Below are 12,196 nucleotides of genomic sequence, written 5' to 3' on the forward strand. Positions count from 1 at the left end.
CCGACTTGTTAGTAAACAACCCACCAACGACTGCTTCCGGAGCACTGAATTTTCCGTTTATAGTGAGAGAAATATCGCACTGATTAAAGGGAGGGCTACACAGCTAGTTATTATCCTTGTCGTCAGGAAGTTGTACACCTGTAAAAAGTTAAATGATATGATCGATACATTGACAACAATGACAAACATCAATTTTAAAAAAGAGTAATCAGTAAGCTTCTATGTACAACCAAACATCTCAGAGAATCTGCTTCCTTGGGTTGGAGGTTCAGGATCATGATTTCATAGGACTTCCCAGGTGACTGACCTAATGACATGTGAAGTTGTGGTGTGTCTCCTCACTTGTTGTGTAGTGTCTGGGGATCTTAAAAGCTGGCAAGAAGCTATCCACGTGGCTTATTGCCTCCACGAACAAATACCACCTTAGCCATGAGATCCGAAAACCAGAAGAGCTGCCATTACTGAACACTTGAATTCTACAGAAAATCCTGATCTAAAACACAGAACATAATTTCAAACTTCCATGGATTCCAGACTTTCTGGAACCAAAAAGGCTGGGTGAACCACTGAAACTATAATATTTCAACTTTAAATCAAAAGTATTCCCTAAATCTTCTTAAAACAATAGTCGAATTTAATTAATAAAGTATATCTTCCTTTAGCATTTTACTCTTTTAAGCGCTATCTACACGGACTCCTGGTGTGGCACTGGCGGATCAGTACTGAACTCTGAACCACAAGGTCAGCAGTTCAAGCACACCAGCTGCATCTCGGAAACCCTACACAGGGTCGCCATGAGTTGGAACGGACTCACCAGCACTTAACAACAATGTATGGGATCAAACTGACAAAAGCAACTTGAATGATTAGATAGGAACCTTAGGAGGCAGGGGGTTTACATTAATGAAGGAGAAACAACTCAGGAAAAGACAGTGGGCACGTCTACACAACTCAAAGTCTGCACTCGGTGTCACTGAACCGCACGTGCAAAAACTGCTGAAGTGATGTGTGTTTGCTGTATCTATTCCCAACAACAACACCAAAGTAATTTTTTTAAGTGGATGAAGGATTCAACAGGTTCAGAGTCAGAGAAGGAGATGTGACGAGAGAAGGAAAAAAGAGTGACGTACTATGAGACAGATTAGACCTGCCACTGCTGGCTTTGAAGACGAAGGAAGGACCATGGCCAAGCAATGTCAGTTGGCTTCTAGACACTGGAAAAAGTAAGTAAACAAACTCCTTCTCAAACCCTCCCGAGGAGCACAGCCCTGTTGATACCTTGATTTTAGCCCAGTAAAACCTGTGTCCGATTTCTGACTTCCAGAACCATAGATAATAAATCTCTGCTGTTTTAACCAACTAAATTAGTGATCAGTTGTTAAGCATCCAGAGGAAACCAATACAGGTGACACAAAGTGGTGATGGTAGTGGGCATCTTTATAATCACACTAACTTCATACTCCAAGTGTGAACCAACCAAGTTCAAGAGAACACTGAATGTCCCAGTCAGAGCTGCAAGAACCTAGCCCCAACAAAACCTGACATCAAGGAAGACAACAGAAAACATCACAACTCACTGAGGGAGACCATAGCCGTGTTTCTGACAAAGTAGTATAGTGCGTGAGGTCAGTGTGACCACCTCAGAGGGGCCAGTAAGAATGGATAGTGACTCCCGAGGGGCAGCAACAAACTCCCTGGATTGTATGTTGGCTTTATTTCATTGTTTTATTATATGAAGAGTCAATCTATACTTGTGTAATTTTTCCCTTCTCTTCCTGAAACACTTCTGTGCTTACTGTAACTAAAGGGACCACTGCTTCACTTAAACTCATTTTTTTCTGCCTCTTCCTTAAAATTGGTATCTTGCCACACTATGACACATATGTCTACAGCATACCCACTAACTCACATCTTTTACAGTAAGAGATAATCTATTACCAAAGACGCTTGTCCAACCAGTCCGTCTATGCATTTATATAATCTTCCACTTGAACGGACACTAAAACAACAGGATGTTTTATATTTAACAGATTTGTATCTGTTCTAGCATCTGGAAAACAAATTTCCACCAATTAGACTTCACTAACTAAATCCAAAGTGCAGCATTTTAGAGATTTAAGTATCATTTTTGTATTATTATTTGCTAACTTGAAATTCTTGTCAAATTGATTTTTTAGCAAATGTGACCCATTCTTTTAGATAAATTGGTCAACTGTCTGACAAAGTAGCATTTCTAAGGAGCGTGTAGAAAACATCCTGAAGAAATTATAGCTATAAATCTTAGCACCAACATATCAAGTCGAATTTCTTGTTTTCTTCAGTAATTTTTAATCCTGCATACCTTAGCATATGATGATTCCATTTCTAGGGAAAAAAAAATTATTTTGAGGATTGAAAAATACATGCTGCCACTAGAAATAATGTTTACAAATAGTTCACTGTGGTTTCAAATAAAGCCAATGATATGTTAAGAGCAGAAAGCAGGATATATAATTAAACAGAATGGGAGCGCTGAGCATGAGCAAAATACAATGACGGGGGATAGACTAGCAGGAAATAACAGTGACACAACTTAGGACAACAATGTTATTCTGCTTCTTGATGCTTTCCAGAACCTTCCACGTTGTCTAGAATGAACACGCATTCCCCTTTTTCCTTTATGCATTTTTAAATTAATACATGGCTCGTTGTAACAAAGAATATCTTTTATAATCAGAAACAAAAAGTGAAAGCAAAAAGCTGAAAACAAAAAATAGGTCAGTTAGGGTCTTTCTCTCAAGAAATTCACCAGCTTAAATGATGGAATAAGAAAGAAGGTCTAATGGAAACAGTAAACAGAGAGAGGAACTGGAAAATGTGTTGTTACTTTGTGGGGATCACACTCAATGTCACAAAATAAAATGTGAATGAACGGCTGAATAGAAAACCAGTTTGCTCTGTGAACTTTCACCCCAATCACAATAAAATGTATTTTTTAAAGAAATGATGCAACTGACAATATGGGCAGCCTCAAGGGAAACTGAGATCAATTCAGCCAGGTAAAGGAGCCAAAAGAGAATTAGTGTTTACTGAGTCCTAGTGTGGTGCTGTGGGCTAATGCAACAGACTGCAAAGCCGTTTGAACTGCAAGGTCGGCGGTTCAAGCTCACCAACTGCTCCTCGGAAACTCTATACAGGGTCATTATGGGTCAGAACCCACTAGATGGCACTTAAGAACAAACACCACCACAGGTGTGGCGCTGTGGGTTAGTGCACTGGACTGCAAAGTTGGTTTGAACCGTAAGGTCATCAGTTTAAGCTCACCAGTCGCTCCTCAGAAAACCTATACAGGGTCGCTGTGGGTTGGAACTGACTCGACAGCACTTAACAACAACAACAGGCCTTATAAGTGGAATCCTGGTGTGGCCATGTAGGATAAGCACTGGACTGCTAACCACAAGGGTAGTGGTTCAAACTCAGATGCTCTATACAGCGTCATTATGAGTTGGAACTGACTCAGTGGTACTTAACATTAACAGCAACCACCACCTCATTTAGTCCTCAGAGTAATCCCATGAGACAGGAACTAACATGATCTTCTTCTAAGAGTCACAGAACAAAAGCTCAGAGCAGATGGAGATTTCTCCAGGGTCACACAGTCAACACAGAAGACAAGATTCAAACCCAGACCCTTGGGACTCCAGCAACCAAGATCTTAATCTTGCGTGGTAATGTCTCTCAGAACAATTTCAGGGCCAGGGGCTTGTCCACACTACACTGAAGGCCGACCCCCTGTCTTCCTTTATGTTTCCTTCCCTACCCTTTCCTTTCCAATCACACTGTGTCTACCACACCAGGTCCTGCTGCAGGTTCAGGATCTACAGACAGCATCCATCAGACCTCGGGAGGCAGCAGCATCCCCACAGAGCACAGCTAGAATGAGCACCTGACCCCAGGCAAGGAAGAAAGAACCTTGGAGCACTACTCCACCCCTCTGGAGGCCACCAGGGACTGGCTCCTCCCTCTGATCCTTCTACCCCACCTAGACATCCCAGGGCTGCACAAGGTCATGAACAACAATGTGCAGCTCTCCCTCCAAGCCGATTTTAACCAGCACAATCACACAGGCAGCAGGCAGGCCAGCAACAGTACCTGGTCAAGTCCCTCTGGCCAGACAGCTGTCAGCTAACTAGCTCCCCAGTTCCATGCACGCACACAGATACTAACTCTCACACTAAGACTGTGTGTCAAGCTTTCATCCTTGAAGCCAAAAACATTTGTCCAGCTATACAACCAGACAGAGAACCTGGAACTAAAGTCTAGAGTTTTAAGGTCCCTGAGTCTCCAGGGCAAATAGGCATTGGGGACTTGAAAGGTAAATGCCTATGACTATGTTTTTGTTTCGCCTGTACTGTGTTTTTCAAATTGTCCAATTAGAGGATAACAGTTAAAAATCATGAGGTCTTACATTAAAATCCAGATTTGGGGCTCCTTTAAAAATGACACACCCACATTACTAAGATCTTCATTCTCAAATGACAGAATCAGCTGAAGTTGTGTGCCAGCTGCTCCTTTTAACCGAGGTGACTTCTCCAGAACCCACGCGAGTCCAAGCCCGGGTGACTTGCAGCCCAGTTCATCCACCTGCCTGAGTTTGCAGCCATTCTCCAGAGCAGAATCCTCCATCCTGGGGAGCTGCTGGGGCGGAGGGAGGGTGGGTGGTTCATGGGTAATGTGCATCCTTCAGGAACAAAGTAAAGATGCACAGTCTGTCTACTCAGTACCTCAGAAGGGAGTAAGCCAAAGCAAGGTACATCCACACTGACCAAAAGCATTGGGGGGCATTAGCAGGGTCCCCCTGCACTGCATGCTCCCAGACTGTGCCTGCTGTTCCAGAGCACCGAGTGAACGAACGCCTGCAAAGTGTGTCTAGAGATGGTGTGAAGGCAACAGGAGCCACTGCAAAATGTGGGTCATGTTCCCAGTTCGGGGCTCTCCTGCAGCTGGAGCTGACTCCAAGCACCTGTAAGGAGCTGTATGAGGACACACCAGGGGACAAGGATTGATAATGGGACAGGGATTCCTCCTCCTGACACCGGAATGGACATTAGACAATTGACATCTGCCAAGGCCGGAAGTAGCTGTTCTCACTCCAGGTAACACCTCACCATCACCTCTAAGAAAGCACCCAAGACTCCAGGGTTATAAAACTGCCTCAAGACATCTTTGGACCTTCCTGCCCAGGGCCTGACCCCCTCCAGCCTCTGCTTCCCTCAAGAATACAGAGATTTCCAAAAGACCTCCCCAGCACGAGCTCTAACCTTATGGACCAAGACCAGAGAGCATCACTGAGTCATGCAGTTGCCAAGACGGGAAATCAAGGCAGAAGGACTGTGGAGTGGGAGTGCTGGGGAGGAAGAGAGGCCAGGCCCTCAGCCAACCCACAGCCTCTGCCTCTGCTACACTCAGTTAGGTCCCCCTAGGGGGAATCCCTGCATTCCAGGCCACCAGCTGTGCCCTTCCATCCGCAAAAGAAGCCAAGGCTGGGTACCTTTCAAAGGCCGGGTTCAGAAAGCAACCAAAGGGGAGGAACCCGGGTTCCAGAGCCCCAGAACCAGGTGGGAGGCTGAGAAGAGGGGAAAGCCCTGCCGCACACCTGTTGCTGTAACGTACAGGCCCGCCTGGAGGCAGCGGCCGATGGCAGCACAGGCTCGGGCGAGGATTTTCCAGATTTTCCGCAGCCGGGCCTAGACCTACTCTACTCCTTTCCTGGGCAAATAGCGCCCACCTCCGGCCCCGGCGGCGATGCCTCCACCCATGGCAGGCACAGCCATAGAGAAACCGGCTCCTGCGAACCCGGAGGAGAGGGAACCAGGAAGAGAAGCACGGAGTGAGACACTGAAACAAAGCGAGACCTAAACGCAGAGCATATAACGGGTTGTGCCGGGAGAGGAAGGCAGGGCTGGGGATCCTCGGCTCGTGGCGAGAAAGGCAGCCGCCCCCTGGAGATACACAGGCACGCCCACTGCACACCGGAAAAACAAAGCCGACACCATCCACACAAACCTGCGCACAGGCCCCGCAACCAGCCAGAAAAAAAACACTACAACTCTCTGCCACACACCCCGCAAAGAACCCAGCTCATCGCGCTCCCAAGCTTTCGGGTCCAGACACGCAGCGCCAAGCCATTCCTGACTCCGCGGCTTCGGGATTTCTGCGCGGGCCACGTGGCTGCCTGGTCGCCCAGGGGGCTTGGCCAGGGCCCTGCTCTCCGCTGTGGTCTGCCTGTCTTCGTCGCTGCTGCGCCGCTTCGCAGGCCGCGGCCCAAGTGGGCCCTGGGTACCGATGACCACTCACCTTCTTGTACCGCCTGGAACGGGTTGTTGGCCTCGATGACCTTGATGGAGTAGGTGATCTTCTCGCTCTGCAGGATGTCATCGTTGAGACTCAGGTCGGACACGGCCAGCTGGAACACCCTGTCGTCCTTGGCCGCGTTCTCCTCGAAGATGGCACCTGAGGGAGAAGACAGATCAACACTCAGCCTAGAGACTCCATGAGCTCTTGACTGGTGTGTGTGTGTGTGTGTGTGTGTGTGTGCTGCTTTTCTGGTGGTGGGATGACCGGCCTGGGCTTTCAGCTTGGTTTAAGGCTTTCTCCAGTTGTCCAGCAACACCCTCCTCTAACAGCACAAAGTGCACACAGTTACACATCGCACATGCTGCCACCAGATGACACACGTGTCTCACAACCAAAGCATCATGTCTCAGCCAGGCCCCCATACGATGGGCTAAGCCAAGCTGAGGTGACCTTACGCAGCACCCAAATGTCCTGGTTAAATCCCAGGAGCCAAAAAGTTCCTTGAGGAGGGCAACGTGCCTTCATATCCAGCATAGAATTATTTTCTTTTGCCTTGCGGGGCCCCAGCTTAGTGGAGGAAATATAAGCAAGACCCCAGACGACTTTCCTGGGCTGAAGCGTTTATTTACAGAGGGGTCTTGAGTGACTGCAGCTCAGCCCAGCCCCATGCTAGTAAGGGACACGCTGGACACAGTGTCCAGAAACTACTGAAGGCTACCCTGTCCGGCTCTCCTAGACTCCCGCTTCCTATGGGTATGCTGAAAGAGAAAGATGTAATTCAGAAGGGATGAGGAGCTCAGATAGAACCGCTCTCGTTCTGGAACCTCGGACAGCTCCTCCAAGACGCCCACGGGCTGGAGCTTTGCGCGCTTAACACCACGTGGCTTGCCCTGAGTTTACAGTGGAGACCAGTGCGTCTCGCCTGGGCTGTTACAGAGCATTGCCCACCCCACTCCCAGGTCAGCGCTGGGGCCACTGATGCCCCCAAACTGGGGACTGGACTGGAGGAGGGAGGGCCAGGTTCCAAGCTGCACAGAACCGCAATGCTGACTGCTAGACCCGCGCCCCGCTGAGACAAGAAACAGGTTTGGCTCCGGGTTACCTGCGGAACCTTTGGAGATCACCTAGCCAGGGCCCAGTCCCTCCCCACCTCACCCAATCCCCACCCCGCCCCCAGCCCCACCTGTCCGGTCATTCCGGCCTTTTCACATCTCCAAACACCACCACCACCCCCGCCCCCGCTTCTCTGGGCTCCTTCATCTTTCCAAACTTCCGGAAAGGCGACTGCGGAGGGGCTCCCCCAAGTCGACAGCTCTCGGCCCCCCAAACCGGTCTAACTTTCAGGGTTTCTTCGTGCGCTGCTCCCAAGTGTTACCCACTCCCCCGCCACCGAGCGCCCCCTCGTATCCTCTGTGTCACCCTCTCTCCGAGATCTCTTTTCATCCTTCTCTTCCGGCTCAGTGCCCTTCCCCCACCGCCCACGCTTCTTCCTTTGGCTCCCACCGCCCCAACCGTCTGCAGGCCCTGAAGACTTGGACCAAGGGAAACTCTGGGACCGTCCAGCAAAGAACTGCAGTAGCCACAAGGATGGACGCGCGCGCGCACACACACACATGCCGAAAGCTACACGGACTCACACCGGGGAAACAAGTAGACAGTGCCTACTCTAACAGGCTGACACCAACACACGCTCAGATGGCCCCCCACAGCCCTACGCCCTTTTGCGGGGACACGAACACCGTGCCTGGCGCACTCACAGTAACACACGCTGACAACACCCACCCGCCCACACTCACCCGGTTCTCGTCCGACCTCCGATCCTGCCCAGTCAACTTGGCGGCCCGAAGGCCGTGCCCGCTCCCTCCCACCCCACCAGCCGACTACTCTGAGCTGCCCAAGCCCGCCGACGGTCGGCCACAGGGGGGTTCGAGTCTGGAAGCCTCTCCAGCTACAGGGGTTCCACAGCCACGGGCCTCAGTGGCAGCACTGGCCGCGGGGCCACGCGGGAGATCCGAGTCCGGTGAGCTGTGAGGGGCCCGCGGGAGCGCGGGGCGGCGCGGCCCTTCTGGACAGCACCGCCTGCCGGGCCCCTGGAGCCCCAAGTTTTGACGCCGTTCACCCCCCGCGCCGCCGGGCCCCTGCCCAGCCCCTGCCGGGCCGCCCGCCGCGCTCACCGATGTGAATGATGGAGTCGGCCCGTACAGACACGTACTGGCATATCCAGGGAAGAAGCCACAGCGTCAGCGCTTCCATGTCCCCCGGGCGCACGGCTCATCCGCCCGGGCCCGGGGCGAGGCCAAGGGCAGAGCGGAGGGGGGAGGCGCCGGTCCCGGTGCAGTCCCGGCCACTCCCCAGGAAAGCCGAGCCCGCCCGTGCGCCTTCCCCGCGCGCCCGCCCCTGCGCCCAGCGCCCGCCCCAGCCCAGCCCAGTCCAGCCCCGGCGCTGTCGGACTCCCGCTCCGGCTCCTGTGGCGGCTGCAGCGGCGCTGGCAGCTGGAGCTCAGGCCCGGCGCGGCGGGGGCGGCCCGCGGCGGGGGCAGAGGCGCTTCCCGCGACTCAGGCGGCGCTGGGGGCGGCGGAGGCGGTGGTGGCGGCGGCCGGGCCGGCGTGGCGGCTCCCGGCTCGCTGTGTGTCTGAGCCCCGGCGAAGAGCGAACTGCGGAGGACCCCCCCTCCCCCCCCCCTCCCCCTCGGCTCGGCTCCCCCTCCCCTCCCTGCCCGCCTCCCTCCCCTCCGCCCTCCTCTGGCCCACGTGACTGCGGAGCCTCAGCTTAGCAGCGAGGCGCTAGCCCGCTCGCGTCTCGGAGGGGGCACCCGGCGCTCGGCGCGCTGGGCCAGAGGGACTCTCCGAGACCCGCATGGCAGCGGAGACCAGGCTGGACTACGGCACGCGGAGGCGTAGTGGCCCTGGGCCCCTGTTTGTCTGGGGCGTAAGGAATGAGGAGTGACGTCCACCTACTGCTTTGGGGGGGTCCCGAAGCACCCTGGCGCTCGCGCGCAAAAGCCTCAGCCGCCGGTCGTCTTGGTTCAGGCCCCTCACCCGGACCCAGGGTGGCCCGGAGAGATGGGGACAGGGCTATAATGGGGTGCAGAAGGGGCTGCGTCGGACCCTCGTGGAATAATGCCAGGGCCGGGTTCGAACTCGGGCTGTGGCGTGGACCTCATCGGGTCCCCATCCCCCGCCCCTCGGACCGCCAGCTCAGCCAGAAGTTGGGCTGGGGACTGGGACTCTAAAGCTTAATTCATGGCCGGAAACCAGCGCAGCCGTTGACCGCGGCGCCTGGACGTGAGGAGCGTTCCAAGCAGCAGGCGGGTTCTGACTTGGACCCTACAACGAGCCTTAACGCGTGAACCCGGATGGAGAGTCCGCTCTTCGCGGCTGGAGCCCAGGGACACCCTCTGCGGCCGGGTGCTTGTCTCCGGCCGACCACCAAATACAACGAATAATCCGCTTGTTGTAAGATCGAGCCTAAGAGCGGGTGGTAAGCCGGACACGCAGCCCGCAAAGCTCCAGCCGCTCCGAGTTCCACGTGGCACACCCAAGATTTCGGGGAGACAGCTGAGCATTTCCGGATCTGGACTCATAGGAAACGGGGTCTGAGTCGGAAACTGGCCGACTTGGCGTCGGGCTGTTGAGTGTTTCCGGGCCCAGGATGTGCGCTAGGCGCCGGGGACCCGGAAAACCTCAGCCAGAGAAGAGACAGACACACCTAAGCAGATAATTAACAGATGTGATGAGGACCATGAATAAGACATATATCCATCCTGGGGGAAAAGCCAAAGATGGCTTCCTGGAGGAGGTAACTGAGGGGAGTTGTTTTAAGGTTGAAAGGAGGTTACTAAGGAAAAAGAAGAGGCACTGCTCTCCTGTGAGCCAAGGAAGGGAGAGAAGAAAGAACTTGGAGGGAGGAGGGTGTCCCCAAGCGGCAACCTACTGAGGAGCTACTAGTAGATTTCATTGGGAAAGGTGGCGGAGGGGTTGCAGAAAGTGCTTAGTAAAGAGATGGAGGGCAGTGGCTAACTGGGCCGACTCAGCTGGACAGAGATAGTCTGTTGGAGAGGAGACCCGGAATTGAAAATAAATCCGGGAGGTTCAAGACCCGTGTACAAGGTGATAAGAATGACCACCCCAAGACCAGCTTATACTGCCCAGCCGACCGGTGCCCACAATAAAGTCTTCCTTCCTCAAGAGGCTCATCTTAGGGAACTTGAATTTTAAAACATTTCGACCCAACCTTTCCAAGTACCTCATGTCCTCAGTTCTTATTCCTGCAAAATTCCATCATTTACACTCTGAAAAAAAAATGTAGGGCGAAGTGATCTAAAGGATGGATTTGATGATACAAGAATTCGGTTCCTATGGAGACTGTCTCCACTTTGGAAGAACAGTGGAGACAGAATCACTCCATGGGGGCTCAAACCCGAGGTGAGAACACAGGGTCAGGGACCCTCTGTGAGCCTCCTGATGTTTTGATCCCCTGCAGTGTGTTAGCAAACTAGGCATGTGATGCATCCAGTGAGAAGTTTGCCTTTATGCATTGGTTTGCTAGATGAAGTTGCAAATTAACAAGCCGTAAGAAGACTTCCTTGCAAATATTAAGGAAGCACCACCATCACACAAACCATTTCAGGAAGATTCTATCCATTTCTGGTTTGGATGATAAGGAGGGGTCATCAAGTCCCTCCAGTTTAGGACCTGGGAGAGTCACAACTCAGGGTGAAACCCTCCCCTCCCCCTGAAGCTGTTGGTTCTGAGCCAGCAGCTGGAAGTGAATACAGAAGTGGGTTCATATCTACATACATAAGCAAAGGCAGGAGGCTGGCCTGGCCTGGAGAAAATGGGACAGAGCTGCGGGAGTGACCAAGGGCAACCTCCCCTCCTATCTTAGGCACCCCATCCCCTCTAGCAGCCTGGGTATGAGGTCCTTCACCAGCCCCAGATGATCATCTCCTGAGGATCCACATAGCCAACTGTATTGTCCCTTCCAGACCCTAAACCCCTGGTCATGAGGTACACTCTGCCCTGGTCTTGTTTCTCCTCGAGCTGGAAGACAGACAGACCCACGATCATTCAGACATCTGCAGACCAGCTTCTAAACAAGGGGTTTTTAACCCTCTCAGTCACTGAAGTCAGGGTTTCCAGGCTCCAGGGGTTTTTAGCTCTTGCTAGGTAGAGGTTATTGGGATTTATCAAGCACCTAGATGTATACAGCTCTTGGCCTGGCCCCGTCCTCCTAAGTTCTGACAGCTTCTGAACTATGAAACTGACCTCTCAAAACCAGACTCCAGGGGAAGCAACTGTACCTAATCAACAAGCTCACCCATCTTGGTTTTTTATGAAATAAACTGACCAGGCCAGGGGGTTAAGCACTTCTGTGTCATATGATGCACACCCATTTCACAGAGGAAGGCAGTGACTTGCTCAATGTGCCTGTTAATTCTGGTGTATACCCAGAACTTAGTCCTCCTGGTTTACGCCTCATATATAAATGTAGTCACAGAAATGACAAGTCAATAAAGCTTGCTTTACACAGAGTTCAGCTAACTCAGCTGATAGCTTTTCTAAAAAAATCCTCCCGTTCTGACTTTATATTCACTAGTATTTACCACATGCAAGCACCATGTTCACATTACCCCGTAAGATGGTATTCCTATTTTACGCACAAAAAGATTAACTGGGCCCATCAAGAATCTCAATTTAAAAACAACCCTGGAAGTACACAATATCATAAAATGTGATAAAATATCAAGGCAAAGAAAGAGCCCATGGTGGCCCACTTTGATGCCAGCATCATTGTCACTTAAAGTTTGAGTCTTTCCAGAAACACAGACCTCTGCTCTCCCCAGCCCCACCATTCTAGT

General features: G+C 52.0%; 1 protein-coding gene across 1 annotated transcript in view; it reads right to left on the minus strand.

Annotated features, from left to right (window-relative positions):
• The window catches only part of GRID1 (glutamate receptor, ionotropic, delta 1), a 1,105,771-nt gene extending 1,097,096 nt beyond the window's left edge, over positions 1-8,675 (minus strand). The window contains exons 1-2 of the mRNA XM_006872457.1: positions 8,511-8,675; positions 6,337-6,492 (exon numbers count right to left, since the gene is read on the minus strand). Coding sequence (XP_006872519.1) covers positions 6,337-6,492; positions 8,511-8,589 — 235 coding nt within the window. The 5' untranslated portion in view covers positions 8,590-8,675. The remainder of the gene's footprint in view (positions 1-6,336; positions 6,493-8,510) is intronic.
• Between the last annotated feature and the right edge of the window lie 3,521 nt (positions 8,676-12,196).

Source organism: Chrysochloris asiatica, unplaced genomic scaffold, assembly GCF_000296735.1.
Source record: "Chrysochloris asiatica unplaced genomic scaffold, ChrAsi1.0 scaffold00198, whole genome shotgun sequence".
Lineage (NCBI taxonomy): Eukaryota > Metazoa > Chordata > Mammalia > Afrosoricida > Chrysochloridae > Chrysochloris > Chrysochloris asiatica.